Here is a 12,485-nt window from a genome sequence, read left to right as displayed (position 1 = left end):
GCCGGTAATTAAAAACAAAAAGCCACAAATCAATGAATAATTATTTACTGATATTTGAGCTATAAAGGGTCCGCTGCATATGTGGTCATCAACCTTTTTGGAACTGAAAGCTACTTCAGTACGGATTGTGACGAGCTACTTTCATTTGACACGAACTACTAAGAATTTGATATTACCTTTAAACCTATATTTAATTCTATTATATGTATTGTTCATAATATATTTAACACGCTCCAATCGGAACAGCGCTCCTAATTGTGTTGCATAGCAGCTATACTATGACAATAAAGATTTATAAATTAGGGATATTAATTAGCAAACATTTTTTTTGAAAACACAAAATGAAATATTTTATCTGCCCAATACAAATCTCAAAAATCTCAGAAGTGAAACAAAATATCATGACACCAACTCTCACAAAATCCCAAATTTATTGTGAACGGTGTAATTATATAACGAATCCAATAATGTGAAGAATCTTTAGCTCCAGGACTGTGCAAAATAATGACTTCTGTAATAATTCTTTCAATTAATGATGTCCAATTGGTCAGTTACTTTTAGGACAAGCTCACGGTCTACAAATACCAATCTTGGTATAGAATATAAAAATATATTAGTACATTATCTACTCTGGAGCAAAAATGTATTCCTTGTTTACTTTCCCTTTTACAAATGCAAATGACTAATAATGATTAAAAAAAATGTCTACTAGGCTTTTCAAAAACCCTGACAAGCGAGATGCATCACGCAAGGGATTTACATAACAGGGGGGAAACAAAGAATGTCCTTTCATTTGGCAGCTTTTTAATATAGAAAACAAAAATAAATGAGAACCAGATCACTGAGTGCATCTCCTTTATTGAATGATGCATCGAGCGGCTGCATTGATTCCACATCACTGTACAACAAACTGGAGAAATTATAATTGAAAACATCGAATCAGTGTTCATTAAAAAAAAAAAAAAAAAAAAAATCCTAAAAGTAAAGCCCGAAAGACATCACTGAATTGGTACTGGACCCTCCTGAAGTAAACCGGAGACAGAGTTGTGGCGGGTATTACTGTGAATAAATACAAACGTCTGCTCAAGACTAAAATCTTGTTTCAGTTCAAGTTTCCATGGGAATTGTGTGGACGTGGATCAGTCCCATCCAGGTCGCACGCTTGACTTCTTCCGTCGTAGAAGTTAGTCCCCTGCGAAGAAGAGCACGCGGATGATTATCTGCTTGAAACATGAAGGTACAGGAAATGATTGGGAAAAGCGAACCTGAAGGCGTGGCGTGTCCGTGGACCTCCTCTTCCCCGCCTCCCGCCGCATTTTCGTTCTTTTTGCAGCGCTCCGCCTCCTCGCGCTCCTTCTCCTCAAGAAGCGAGCGCAGGAAGGCGGCGCTCACGACCTCTTCGCCCTCGCCCAGGAGGAAGGCGTTCTTGAAGCGGTTGTACAACATGGCCGCCTTGTCCATGATATCCTGGTTGGCGCGGTAAAAGCGCATCTGCGGGAGGACATACCAACATTACGACTACGATCTACTACAACATTGAACAATGAAATCCACTTATAATGAACGTGACCGCTTAATGTGATTACCGATTGCCGCCACATGCCACAAGGTGGCAGCAAAGCCCTTAAATTTTAGGATCGATTTACTGGCGCAACAAATTAGCAGATAACCATCTAGCGCAGGTGTGGGATATTATTTAGGGGACTGCTTCAAAAATAGTAACTGTCAGCACAAAAAAAGAGGCTTCATTTTATTCATTTAATTTTCAGTTGTTATAATTATTTCAATAAATACATTAAGACTTGAATAACACTGCTGTTGCCTTTGTTAACTTTTTCCAGAAATATTGCAAACTGTTTTCAATTATGAGATGGATGATGAAAACCATCAATCTGCTCCTGGCCTGGCCCTTTTGTCAAGTTTTAGAACCTTTGTAGCCCTCTAGGCAAAATGTTTGCCCAAGTTTACCTTAGGTGCTTAATTACAAGAAGTAATCCATTAATTTAGTTCCTTATTCATTTAGTAACTGCCATTTTTAGACCCTGCTTTAGGCAAAACCTAGAAAATAAATTGAAAAACCCATAAGTACCTGGGACTGAATGTTAGAACTGGTAAAAAAAAAAAAAAAAAAAAGGATAGAATGAGGCAACCAGGTTAGGACAAAATAGTGGTACCTCTTCAATATTTGATCATAGAGAAATGTCTCCTAATTATCATTACAGGTGTCTGCAAACTTGTAATCAGTCAACTAGCATATTTATAGGCATATTTGGCAATTTTCAACAGGAAAGGTTTTTGTCTATAATTCATATGACAACCATTAGGTTTCATGTCCAATTAATACAAAGCCTTTGAGAATGTATTTGCCACTTGCTGTTGACCGAAAATGACATCACATGTGTGCTGGCTCTGGTGATAACCAATCATGGCTCAGCTTGCAAACATCACATGACCAAACCCACAAAACAGGCCAGCAGTGATCGCTACCAGGGCTCTATGAGACTGTGATGTCTTTTTCAATGAAAAGCATAGGGATGTTTTTAGGAGTGTTTTATGCATAATTGAAATAAATTATGGACAATATATGAACTTTATACTGCTGAAAATAGCTCAAGAAATAGTTTCCCTTTGAAGGGCGTTTCATCACCGGGCTTTCTAGCGACATGGTGCATACCACACAAAACATGGAGCACCGACAAGCAGGTAGCTTGATTTACAAGACTTCTTTTGACTTCTGACTGTGAGATACAGCAAAAGTTGCCTCGGGCAATGCGCACGTTTACCTTCCTGAGAGTGGAGATGAGCTCGCTGTGCCTCTGGACATGCTGCGATGTCAAGTAGACGCTGCTGAGCTGATCCAAGGCCGCCAGACACTTGGCAAAATCCTGACGCCAAACATGAAAATGTTAGCGATACGTGATGGCGGTCAAACAAACGAGTGAGCGAGGCAATTTATGTCCAGGTTTTTTATTTAGAGTTGTCAATGGTTTTGTAAGTGAGTTTTAATTGGTGTACAGAGAAAATCTGTTTTAGTTATTACTTTTATTAACTTGTTTTAAAAATGGATTATTTGTTGAGCATAGAATGAAAAGAAAAATAAGTCACAAGCATTAATAATATGTAATAAATTACAACCTTGCATTGTGGAGCTTTACAGTTACACAGAAATAAATTTGAGGTGAATCAACTACTCAAATTAATCTGTGATTTAGTTGATCATGATCATTAATTACTTCAATCATTCATTAATTACTTCAATCATTCATCTTCAATTAAAATGATCAACATCTTAAAACTCCACAAAATGGAGCAATTGTTAGTTGCTCAGTTGTTTAATTTTTTGCTTCAATTTAGGTTACTAGTTTTCGTATTCGTTTTTTAGACTAGTGCGTGTGATGGACAATGATGGAAATGAAACCAATTTTAACAACAATGAAAGTTAATTTTAGTTTTATAAACCTAGCTTCAGTTAGTTAATCTATAAAAACACACTCATTTTTCTCATTTTTGCTAACTTTGCGAAGGCTTACCGGGTTGTCGCTCTTGAGCGAGATGCGGATGTCTCCGTGGATTCTGTGCAGGGTTGAATCAGTCTGTGTCAAGTTGACATTTTTCTTCTTCTTCTGGAGATGATTTTCCACGTCCCCTGTTTTGGAGACGCCAGTCTGCTGGTCATCCGCGGCGGGCGCGGTCAGTTTGCGACTCTTTGGGCCACTTTGCGGCGTTGATGCCGCGCTGCCGCCCTTGTCGCCGGTCGCCGTCTTTCCGGCGTCTTTTTCATTGCGGAACTTGATCACGGCCTTCTCATCATCCGTCAAAACTCGTTCCGGCCTCTTGTCTTCCTCGGAGCTTCGATACGCCGTCCCTTCGACGCTTGCTGCAGTAGTCGCCTTTTTCTCCTCCTCCTCTGATGGCGGCGGCAGAGAGGCTGTGCCCATCATTGTTTTCACGTGAACCTTGGTGGTCGCTTTGACGATTTTTCCAATCAACTTCTTGCCGTCTTTCTTCTGGAGCTCCTCGTTCGGTTCGGGGCTCTCGTTGCCTTTGCTGTCGCTTTGGTTCGGATTCGATGGAGTTTTGTCTCGGTTTTCCGTGACAGGTGCTTTGTCTGTCGCTTTCAAGTGCATACTTTTCTTTGGGACGTTGGATTCTTTCAGCATCTTCTGGCCCCTTATCCGCTTCGTCTTCCCTCTGATGCCAGACTTCCTAAAGAGACAAGCAGAACAAGGTTTCTGCAGGTATCAATGCAACGTGAAACTAATGTAATAGCCGTGTCCAAGCGCATATACACACACGCATGCATATCCAGTCTTGCTGTCAATTAAAATGTTAAAACACTATTCAATTACATATATCCATTCTAAATGTAAAATAAAATAATATGTTTTCCTTCAGGCACTCTGGCTTGCTCCCACACTCCAAAAACATGCATGGCAGGTGTAGTGGACACTCTGAATTGTCCTTAGGCGTGATTGGGAGCGTGAATGGTCATTCGTCTGTGTCCTGCGATTGGCCGGCAACCAGTTCAGGGTATCCCCCACCTACTGCCCAAAAACTGCTGAGAAAGGCACCAGCGACCCAAGTGAAGATAAGCGGCTAGAAAAAAACGGATGGATGGATAGACCAAGTTTTTCTTCTTAAGTAAGATTAACATGGACACATGTTTACCCGATAAAAATGTTTGTATCAATTGTTCATTGGTAATTTCATAGTAATCAGAAGTTAGAAATCCATAACATATCATTAAAAAGAGTGTGGAAAAGACAAATCTCTTAACCTTTATGCCACTTTTCCTTCATCATAGTGTGTGTGTGTATATATTTCTCTTTTATAAACCTTGGCCAGGAGGAACTTTTGATATGTGACTTTAAGGTTATATGCAGGTTTTTCTTCTTGATCATCATATGATGAAATATTTCGAGGCAAATATGTGAATCCAGAGGTCGTACGTGTCAGAATTTTGTCGAGGCCGTTTTTCTGACACCGGGCGACAGTGTTTCGTGTTGGACATTGGTAAAAGAAACATTTTTGCAACATACATTTAATGACAATGGTTTCCAATGACCTGCGAAAGCCAACATTGATTTCACTTACGCGATGCCCCTGGAACCGCCGTCCTTCCGCTTGCCGCCCTGCGTGGCCTTGAGCAGACCTCGCAGCGATTTCAGGACGCTCTCCCTCTTAGCAGCCAGCCGCTCCTGGCGCTACGGCGAAACGTCATTTGCAGGTCAAAACAAGCGCAAAGAGCAAAACGAAATCAATTAATTAATAAAAAAGCAGCAGCCACACCTCTTCATCTAGGTCATGTCCTTCCTTGGCTCGCACGCCCTTGCTCGCCTTCACGGGCAGCCGTCCTTCCTCACTTACGTCCTCTTTCCTTGATCTCTTTTTCTGTCCTTGGATCTCCTCCTCCTTCCTTAACGTCTGTTTTTTATGGCTCTCTTGTTTCCCTCTCTTCTTGCCGCCAACGGAGTCTTGTTGAGCATCCCCTTTTGTTTCCTTTATCCTTGGCTCCATGGCTGGTTTCCCAATTTCCTCTGTCTTTTCCTCCTCGCCTCCTCCCGGCTTGGTCTTTTCTTTTTCCCCTTCCTTTGTCTGCCTCTTCCCTCTTCTGCTAGATCTTGGCTCCTCCGTTGTCAACTCCTCAGTTTTACCTTTCTCAACTCCTTCCTGTTTGGGCTTGTCTTTTTCCTCCTCTTTTCTCTTCCTCTTCTCTCCTCGGCTAGGTGTCGACTCCGCCGTCATCGCCTTCACCTTCGTTTCCTTGCCTCCTGCGTGCTCGGCCTCAACTTTTCCTCCTTTCGTCTTCCCTCCTTGACTTGGTGTGGATTCCTCGATTGAAGCCTTTGTCTTTCCTTCCTTGCAGCCTGGCTCCTTGGTCTCCTCTTTTTTGCCTTCTTTTGTCTTTGACTTCTTTTCTCGGCTAGGTGTTGACTCCTCCGCCGTCGCCGTTATCCTTCCGTCTTCGCCTCCAGCCTGCTTGGTCTCCTCTACTTCTTTTTTTGTTTTTGTCTTCTCTCCTCGACTAGGCCTTGTCTTCTCTGTCGTCACCTCCATCTTTCCTTCTGCAGGTACTACCGGCTTGGTCTCCCCCTTTACCGCTTCTTTAGTCTTCGGCCTCTCCCCTTGGCTAGGTTTTGATTCCTCCGTCGTAACCTTTGTCTTTCCTTCTTGGTCTTCTGCCTGTTTGGTCTCCTCCTTTTCTTTCCTTTTCGTCTTCTCTCTTCGGCTAGGAGTTGACTCCTCCGCCGTCACTGTTATCCCTCCGTCGTTGCCTCCTGCCTCCTTGGTCTCCTCTAGTTCTCCTTTTGTTTTCGTCTTCTGTCCTCGACTAGGCCTGGACTTCTCTGCTGTAACCTCCATCTTTCCTTCTGCATGTAAAAACTCTGCCTGTTTGGTCTCCTCCATTTCTTTTGCTTTTCTCCTCTCTCCTTGGCTAGATTTTGACTCCTCTGTCGTAACCTTAGTCTTTCCTTCCTCACCTCCTGCCTGCTTGGTCTCCTCGATTTCTCCTTTAGTCTTCTCTCCTCGGCTAGGTGTAGACTTCTCTGCTGTCACCTCTATTTTTCTTTCTTCACGTTCTAGCGGCTTGGTCTCTCTCTTTCCCACTTCTTTTGTCTTCATCCCCTCTCTTTGGCGAGGTTTAGACTCATGACCTCCTGCTTGTTTGGTCTCCTCCTCCTCTTTTCCATTTCTGCTTTCTCCTTGGCTAGGAGTTGCCTCCTCCGCTGTCAATTTAGTCTTTCCTCCCTCACTTCCTGCCTGCTTGGTCTGCTGTATTTGTAATTTTGTTTTTGTACTCTCTCCTTGGGTAGATGTAGACTCATCTGTAGACATTTCAATCTTGTCTTCGGCAAGTCCTACCTGCTTGATGTCCCCCTCTTCCACTTCTTTTGTCTTTGTCTTCTTGCCTCGACTAGGTGTTGATTCCCCCATGGTCATCTTCGTCTTAGCTTCCTTGCTTCTTGTCTGCGTGGTCTCTTCTTTTTGGCCTTCATTTGTTTTTGACTTCTTGTCTCGTCTCTTTGTCGACTCATTTGTCATCTCCTTTGTCTCCGTTTCCTTGGTTCCTACCTGCTTGGTCTCCTCAATTTCTTTTCTTTTTGTTATCTCCTCTTGGCAAGGTGTTGGTCCCTCGTTTGTTAGGTCAGTCTTGCTTTCCACACATCCTGACTGCTTGGTCTCCTCTTTTTTGCCTTCTTTTGTCTTTGACTTCTCTTCTCGGCTAGGTGTTGAGTCCTCCGTTGCAACCTTTCCTTCTTTGATTCCTGCCAGCTTGGATTCCTCCGTGTCTTTTTTCTTGCTCTTCCTTTCATCACTGGGTGCTGACTCCTCCAGTGTAAATTCAGTTTTCTTTTCCTTGTCCTCTGCTTGATCGGTTGCCTCCTTTTTCCCTTCTTTTGTCTTTGACTTCTCTACTCGACTACGTGTTGACTTCTCAGTCATCACCAACTCTCCCTCCTTGTTTCCTGCCAGTTTGGTCTCATCCTTTCCTTGGCTAAGTGAGGACCCCTCCGTCATCACCTTTGTCTTTCCTTCATCGCCTCCTCCTTGTTTGGTCTTCCCCCCTTTTCTTTTTGTCTTCACCTCTTGGCAAGGTGTTGGTCCCTCGATTGTTAGCGCAATATTACTTTCCACACTTCCTACCGGCTTGGTCTCCTCTTTTATTCCATCTTTTGTCTTTGACTTTGCTCTTCTGCGAGTTGGTCCCACCTCTGTTGTCAGCTTTTTTCCTTCCCCACCTTTCTTCTGCTTGGTGTCCTCCTTTTCCTCTTCCTGTCTCTTTCCTTCACTGTTAGGGACTGACTCCTTACTCATCACCTCTGCCTTTTCTATTTCACCTCTTTCCAGGTTGGCCGCCTCCTTTTCCTCCTCCTTTCTCTTCCTTTTCTCTCCTTGGCTAGATGTGGACTCCTGTGTTGTAACTTCGGGCTGTTCTTTTTCAACTCCTTCTTGCTTTGTCTTATCCTTTTCCCCTTCTTTTCTCATTCGCTTCATTCCCCTGCTAGGTGTTGACTCCTCCATCACCGACTTTCTCTTCTCGCTTCCCTTCTGTTTAGTCTCCTCTTTGTCAACCTTCTTCCTGCCCCGGCGAGATGTTGACTTCTCTATCATCGTCACCGGCTTCTGTTCCTCGTTTCCTGTTCCCTTGCTGAAGATAGATGTTCGTGTCAGAGCAGGTTCGGCCTGATCAGCTGTTTTGGGAGCCGTGGGAGCACTGTGGGATTCGGGTAGTGTGCTTGTGGGAGCAGGAGTTTGGACATTATGTGTCTTTGGTTCAACTGCAACCTAGGAAGGCAAAAAAAAAAAAAAAACTTTTAAGTTTTAAAAACAAACCATTGAAATTCATTCAATGCCAGGGATGTATTTTCATGTTTTTTACTATTACTTCATCACAATAGGTTTGATTTCTTTTTTTTTTTTTTAAACCTGCATGGATGATGACGACGTTAATAAAAAAATGATATTGATAGAAATATGAATTAGGGCCTACCCAATTATTGTGCTGGGCGATTTCATTGGATTAAAAGAAAAAAAAAATCCACATTTTAGCCCACTGCAGCATAAGACACAATAAATTACATTCAAATATCCTCCTATGCTCCACCCTCAAAACACACACTCAAACAAAAAGTAAGCCTTGCTGTGTGAATATAGCCTATGTGTCTACTAATGACTGGAATAGGCCTAAAAAAAAAAAATGTTGTTCCCAAATTCTAACAACAAAATGCAAAACCAAAAATTTGTTGTCTAATGCTAACCTGAGAATTTGACAAAAAAAAAAAAAAAATCTGCAAGCTAATAAAGCATTTTTTGATTGTTCACCTTCACCATAAGGTGGAAAATTGATTTTTGTTGTTAAATAAAATACATTTTACTTTTGTATATCTAAGAATCTGCACTTCTATTTTGACACAGGTACTTCCATTTCAACACCAAAATTAAAAAAAAAAAAAAGTCAGGGCAACAATATCAATGTTTGTACCTTGTTCTTGTCAAAACTGGCTTTCCTCGCACGGCCTCGTCTCCTCTTTATCAATGGCGTCGATGAGGACGTCTCTGTAGGGACACTGTCTTCTTTTGCAGTAACTTTGTGTGGAGTTCTGAGGTCATCTGATGGTGTTGTAGACATTGTGGACAAACTGCTTTGCACGCTCGCGGTCGTCGCCATCTTGTCGCTCTTAGTGATGCTTGCAAGGCTGCCCGGAGTTTTAGCTGGTATGCATTTGACCACGCATGGCTTCAGTCGCAGCGTGGTTGCAGTCACATGCATGCTGCTCAGTGCCGTCTTGCTTTCTTCAGTCTTGTGGAGAACATTGAAAAGACAGTCAAAAGGAATACAATTATGAATGCACTGAACTCCTACTCATTCATTCGCCAATTGGAAACATGTTCAATTGCATTTTTTTTTTTTAACTGAACAGATTTTGCTTCTATATACAAACTTGGTGACAAACTTTTCCATCTAATTTCCGGGCACCTCCAGCAAGAAAACCTCTGACATCAAGAGATCTTTTCAAAATAACATCGCATGATTTGAGAAGTTTTGCTAATTACATCTCTTACATCCACGAATAGCCAAGAGCTCACTGTAGAATTATCCATATGTGCTGTACATGCTAACCTTTGGTGCCTCACTCTTCTTTTCCGACGTTTTATTCGTCCAACTTCGTTTCCGAGATGCCAAAGTCGCTGTAACACCGCCTTTAGAGATAGAGGTTTCCAGTGGGATCTGGGTTTCCATTTTATCATCCTCTGTTTGTATATGCGCAGATGACCTGGATGAAGATCTGCTCAGGCTTTTGTTCGCCTGCGCATCTTTTTTGTCAGTGTCCGATACGCTCAAAGCGCTTGCTGAGTGGCTGGAGGGCAACAAGTCATTTGCGGCAATGAGATTGGCCGGGGTCTTAGTCGGGATGCATTTGACCACACACTGTTTCAGGTGCAATGTACCGTGAGCATGCTCAGATGCCACAGAAGATACTTTCACAGAATCGACATTTGCATCTTTGTTTAATTTTACGCCCCTTGATTTTGCAGGCGAAGGTGTTTTAGCGGGTAAGCTTTTGGCTGGGGGACTCTTTTTGGAGGTGGGAGATTGTGTTGCAGGCAAATCATCAGCTGCAGAGGTTGTTTTGGAAGCTGTCGCTGGTTTTGCAGGTGGACTTTTGGATGCAGACTGAGGAGGCAAGAAAAAAAAAGAGAGAGAGAGTGAGTGCATGAATTACTGGAAATCTGACTGTATGATAACTGTCAGTAAAATTATTGCAATTTCATGGCTGCACCGAATTGCAATCAAATATCTAAAATGTATTATTTTGAAAGGCTTGGGTAAATAATCCTATCATAATGAATGTGCTCCATAGGTCCACCTAAAAATTGTATTGTTGAAAATCAAATGGAAATGTAGTACAACAGTAAAACTACTTAAATCATTGGTGCTAAACTCCAGTCTGCTAGGGCTGCTATATCGAATGTTTTTCTGTTTCCCTCTCCAACAAACCAGATTCAAATAATTATTATCAAGGCCCCGCAGATCTACCTGTTAATCTAATCATTAGACTCAGCTGTGTTGGAAAAAGAAACATCACAAGGATGCAGGATATTGGCCGTTGAGGGTTGGAGTTTGACACCTGTGACTTAAATGAACGAATGAGTTATTTTCACAAATGGGTTATTTTCTCTGCCCCTCTCCACTTTGAGAAGGAATTAAACTAATTGTCAGCCATGCTAGTTAGCTAGTTATATGCCTCAGTAGTGAGTCTATAGCATATATTATTCACAATAAGTTCGGGATATTGTGATATGAATGCAGGCCCACCATACACAGTGAGACCATTTCATGGAAAACACAAAATGAAGCCCATCCATCACATCAATGGAATTGCTTCCCTATCCCAAAAATTTAGGAAAACAAATACCGTCCGTATGAGATGTTTATAATACACCTAACTCATTGTGGACAGTGTATTTGTAAACATACTAACTTTTGTAGTTAGCAAAAACAAAACAAAAAAAAGTAACCAGTCCGTACCTAGTTTTAAATATTTCAAAATAACATGGCTATGACATAAAAAACATTTTAGCACAATGAAACACAGATTAACATCATTGTATAGCTTTCATATAGCATGCTTTTCCACAATTTTTTTACTTCTATTCTGCCAATTACCTAACTATAGTTAAAGAAGGGTAATTCCGTCATAAGTGAACTCATTTATACATAGGCCTAATAATAATAACCCCTCGTGTAACTAGTTTGAAAAAAACGATCACATCATACACGTGGTAAATAGCAGTAATAAACACTGACCGTGGATTTCTTCCCAACACCAGGTGTGTTCTGGATCTCCCACATGCCCTCAGTGAAGCCTTTGAGGCGTTTGCCAGTGCCATAGCGCAACTTGTTACCAGCAAACGGGACAATATCTTGTGGCAGGAGGTGACCTCTATTAGAAAAGAAAAAAAAAAAAGTTTAGTCAATCATATTCTTATTAAACGGAAACCCAGTTTGAAGTGATGCCACAAGGCAGATACATACATTTGATGAGTCCCGAAAAAGAAAACGCCTATTCGCTTCTTGTGTGGATCATCAGATTTACAGACCTGTTAGAATCACAAATAAAGTTGTTGTTTTTTTGGGGGGTGGGATGGGGGGGGGGGGGGGGGTAGAATGTTATTTCTAGCCTTGTTTGTGTGTTTTCACCAGTGGGGCTCTGGATTCTGATTGTGTGCGTGTGTATGTTACCCTGGCAGGCCAGTGAGGGAAACCCCTCATTTTGGCGAACACGAGGTCCCCTGGTTTAAACTGCTGGCTTTTCGGCATCTTGATGCGTCAGAACTGCCCTGTACCATTCAATTACATATAAATTAAGGATGAAAAACACGTCATGTTTATGTAGCATTACATATATCCACATCATGTAACCACACATTGTCGCGCCACACGCACGTGTAGCCGTTTAGGTATCAAAAATTACAATTGAACGAAGTAAACAAAAAGTGATACAAGGAGCATCTTAAAATGGGATTACTGGTAGATTTAACATTAGCGGCATTAAAGTGAAATGAAGAATAAGAACAAGAAAGGACATTGTTTACAAGCAGGCTAGCAAGCGTGCTAGCTGGGAGCATTTCGGCTCTCCGTGAAGATTTAACCGTCAAGTCGGCGTCACGTTAGTGCGGGATGCATGAAAAAAATAGACGTAAGGTTTACTTACCAAGTAACTATAATTATAATCCGTATTATGAATTATTTTCGCGGCAGAAATGGAGCGCTTCCGCGCCAACGGAAGCTTACTGGTTACTACGCTACGTGTCACGTGACCGAAGCGGAACTCTCCACCTCACGTGATACGCAAAGCGGGAACCTCATTTCCTGTTTCTCCTTCCCGCGTTGAGGGGTCAAAGTTGAAGGTGTGAAACTGTGAAAGTAGTTCTCGTTTAGATGCAGTTTTATATTAAAATATATATTTTGTAAAAAA

The 12,485-nt window shown here is 41.9% G+C and overlaps 1 protein-coding gene across 2 annotated transcripts; it reads right to left on the bottom strand.

Moving 5' to 3' along the window:
* Positions 1-838: 838 nt before the first annotated feature.
* psip1b (PC4 and SFRS1 interacting protein 1b) lies at positions 839-12,338 on the bottom strand. Of its 2 annotated transcripts, none has more exons than XM_088430577.1 (12): positions 12,222-12,338; positions 11,750-11,847; positions 11,543-11,607; positions 11,315-11,450; positions 9,626-10,180; positions 8,987-9,304; positions 5,290-8,289; positions 5,095-5,204; positions 3,531-4,206; positions 2,784-2,885; positions 1,266-1,491; positions 839-1,192 (listed from the first exon to the last, which is right to left on the bottom strand). In XM_088430577.1, exons 2-12 carry the CDS (start codon positions 11,825-11,827, stop codon positions 1,185-1,187), a joined length of 5,274 nt encoding a protein of 1,757 aa, XP_088286703.1. In that variant the 5' UTR covers positions 11,828-11,847; positions 12,222-12,338; the 3' UTR covers positions 839-1,184. The 2 variants fall into 2 exon arrangements, with proteins under 2 accessions (XP_088286703.1, XP_088286712.1); XM_088430586.1 differs by having other exon boundaries at positions 5,095-5,198.
* Between the last annotated feature and the right edge of the window lie 147 nt (positions 12,339-12,485).

This window comes from Hippichthys cyanospilos, chromosome 1 (assembly GCF_059441005.1).
Source record: "Hippichthys cyanospilos isolate Australia breed blue-spotted pipefish chromosome 1, RoL_Hcya_1.0, whole genome shotgun sequence".
Taxonomy (NCBI): Eukaryota; Metazoa; Chordata; class Actinopteri; order Syngnathiformes; family Syngnathidae; genus Hippichthys; species Hippichthys cyanospilos.
Note: the sequence above shows the minus strand (reverse complement) of the source record. Positions and strands in the feature narration are given on the sequence as shown.

Bases quoted from the DNA above. Each gene is read 5' to 3' on its own strand.
- psip1b (XM_088430577.1), bottom strand. From the start codon at position 11,827: ATGCCGAAAAGCCAGCAGTTTAAACCAGGGGACCTCGTGTTCGCCAAA. The intron at 11,451-11,542 runs GTATGTATCTGC...CTTTTCTAATAG, and splicing joins TTTTTCGGGACTCATCAAAT to AGGTCACCTCCTGCCACAAG. The intron at 10,181-11,314 runs GTCAGTGTTTAT...TTGCCTCCTCAG, and splicing joins GTGTTGGGAAGAAATCCACG to TCTGCATCCAAAAGTCCACC.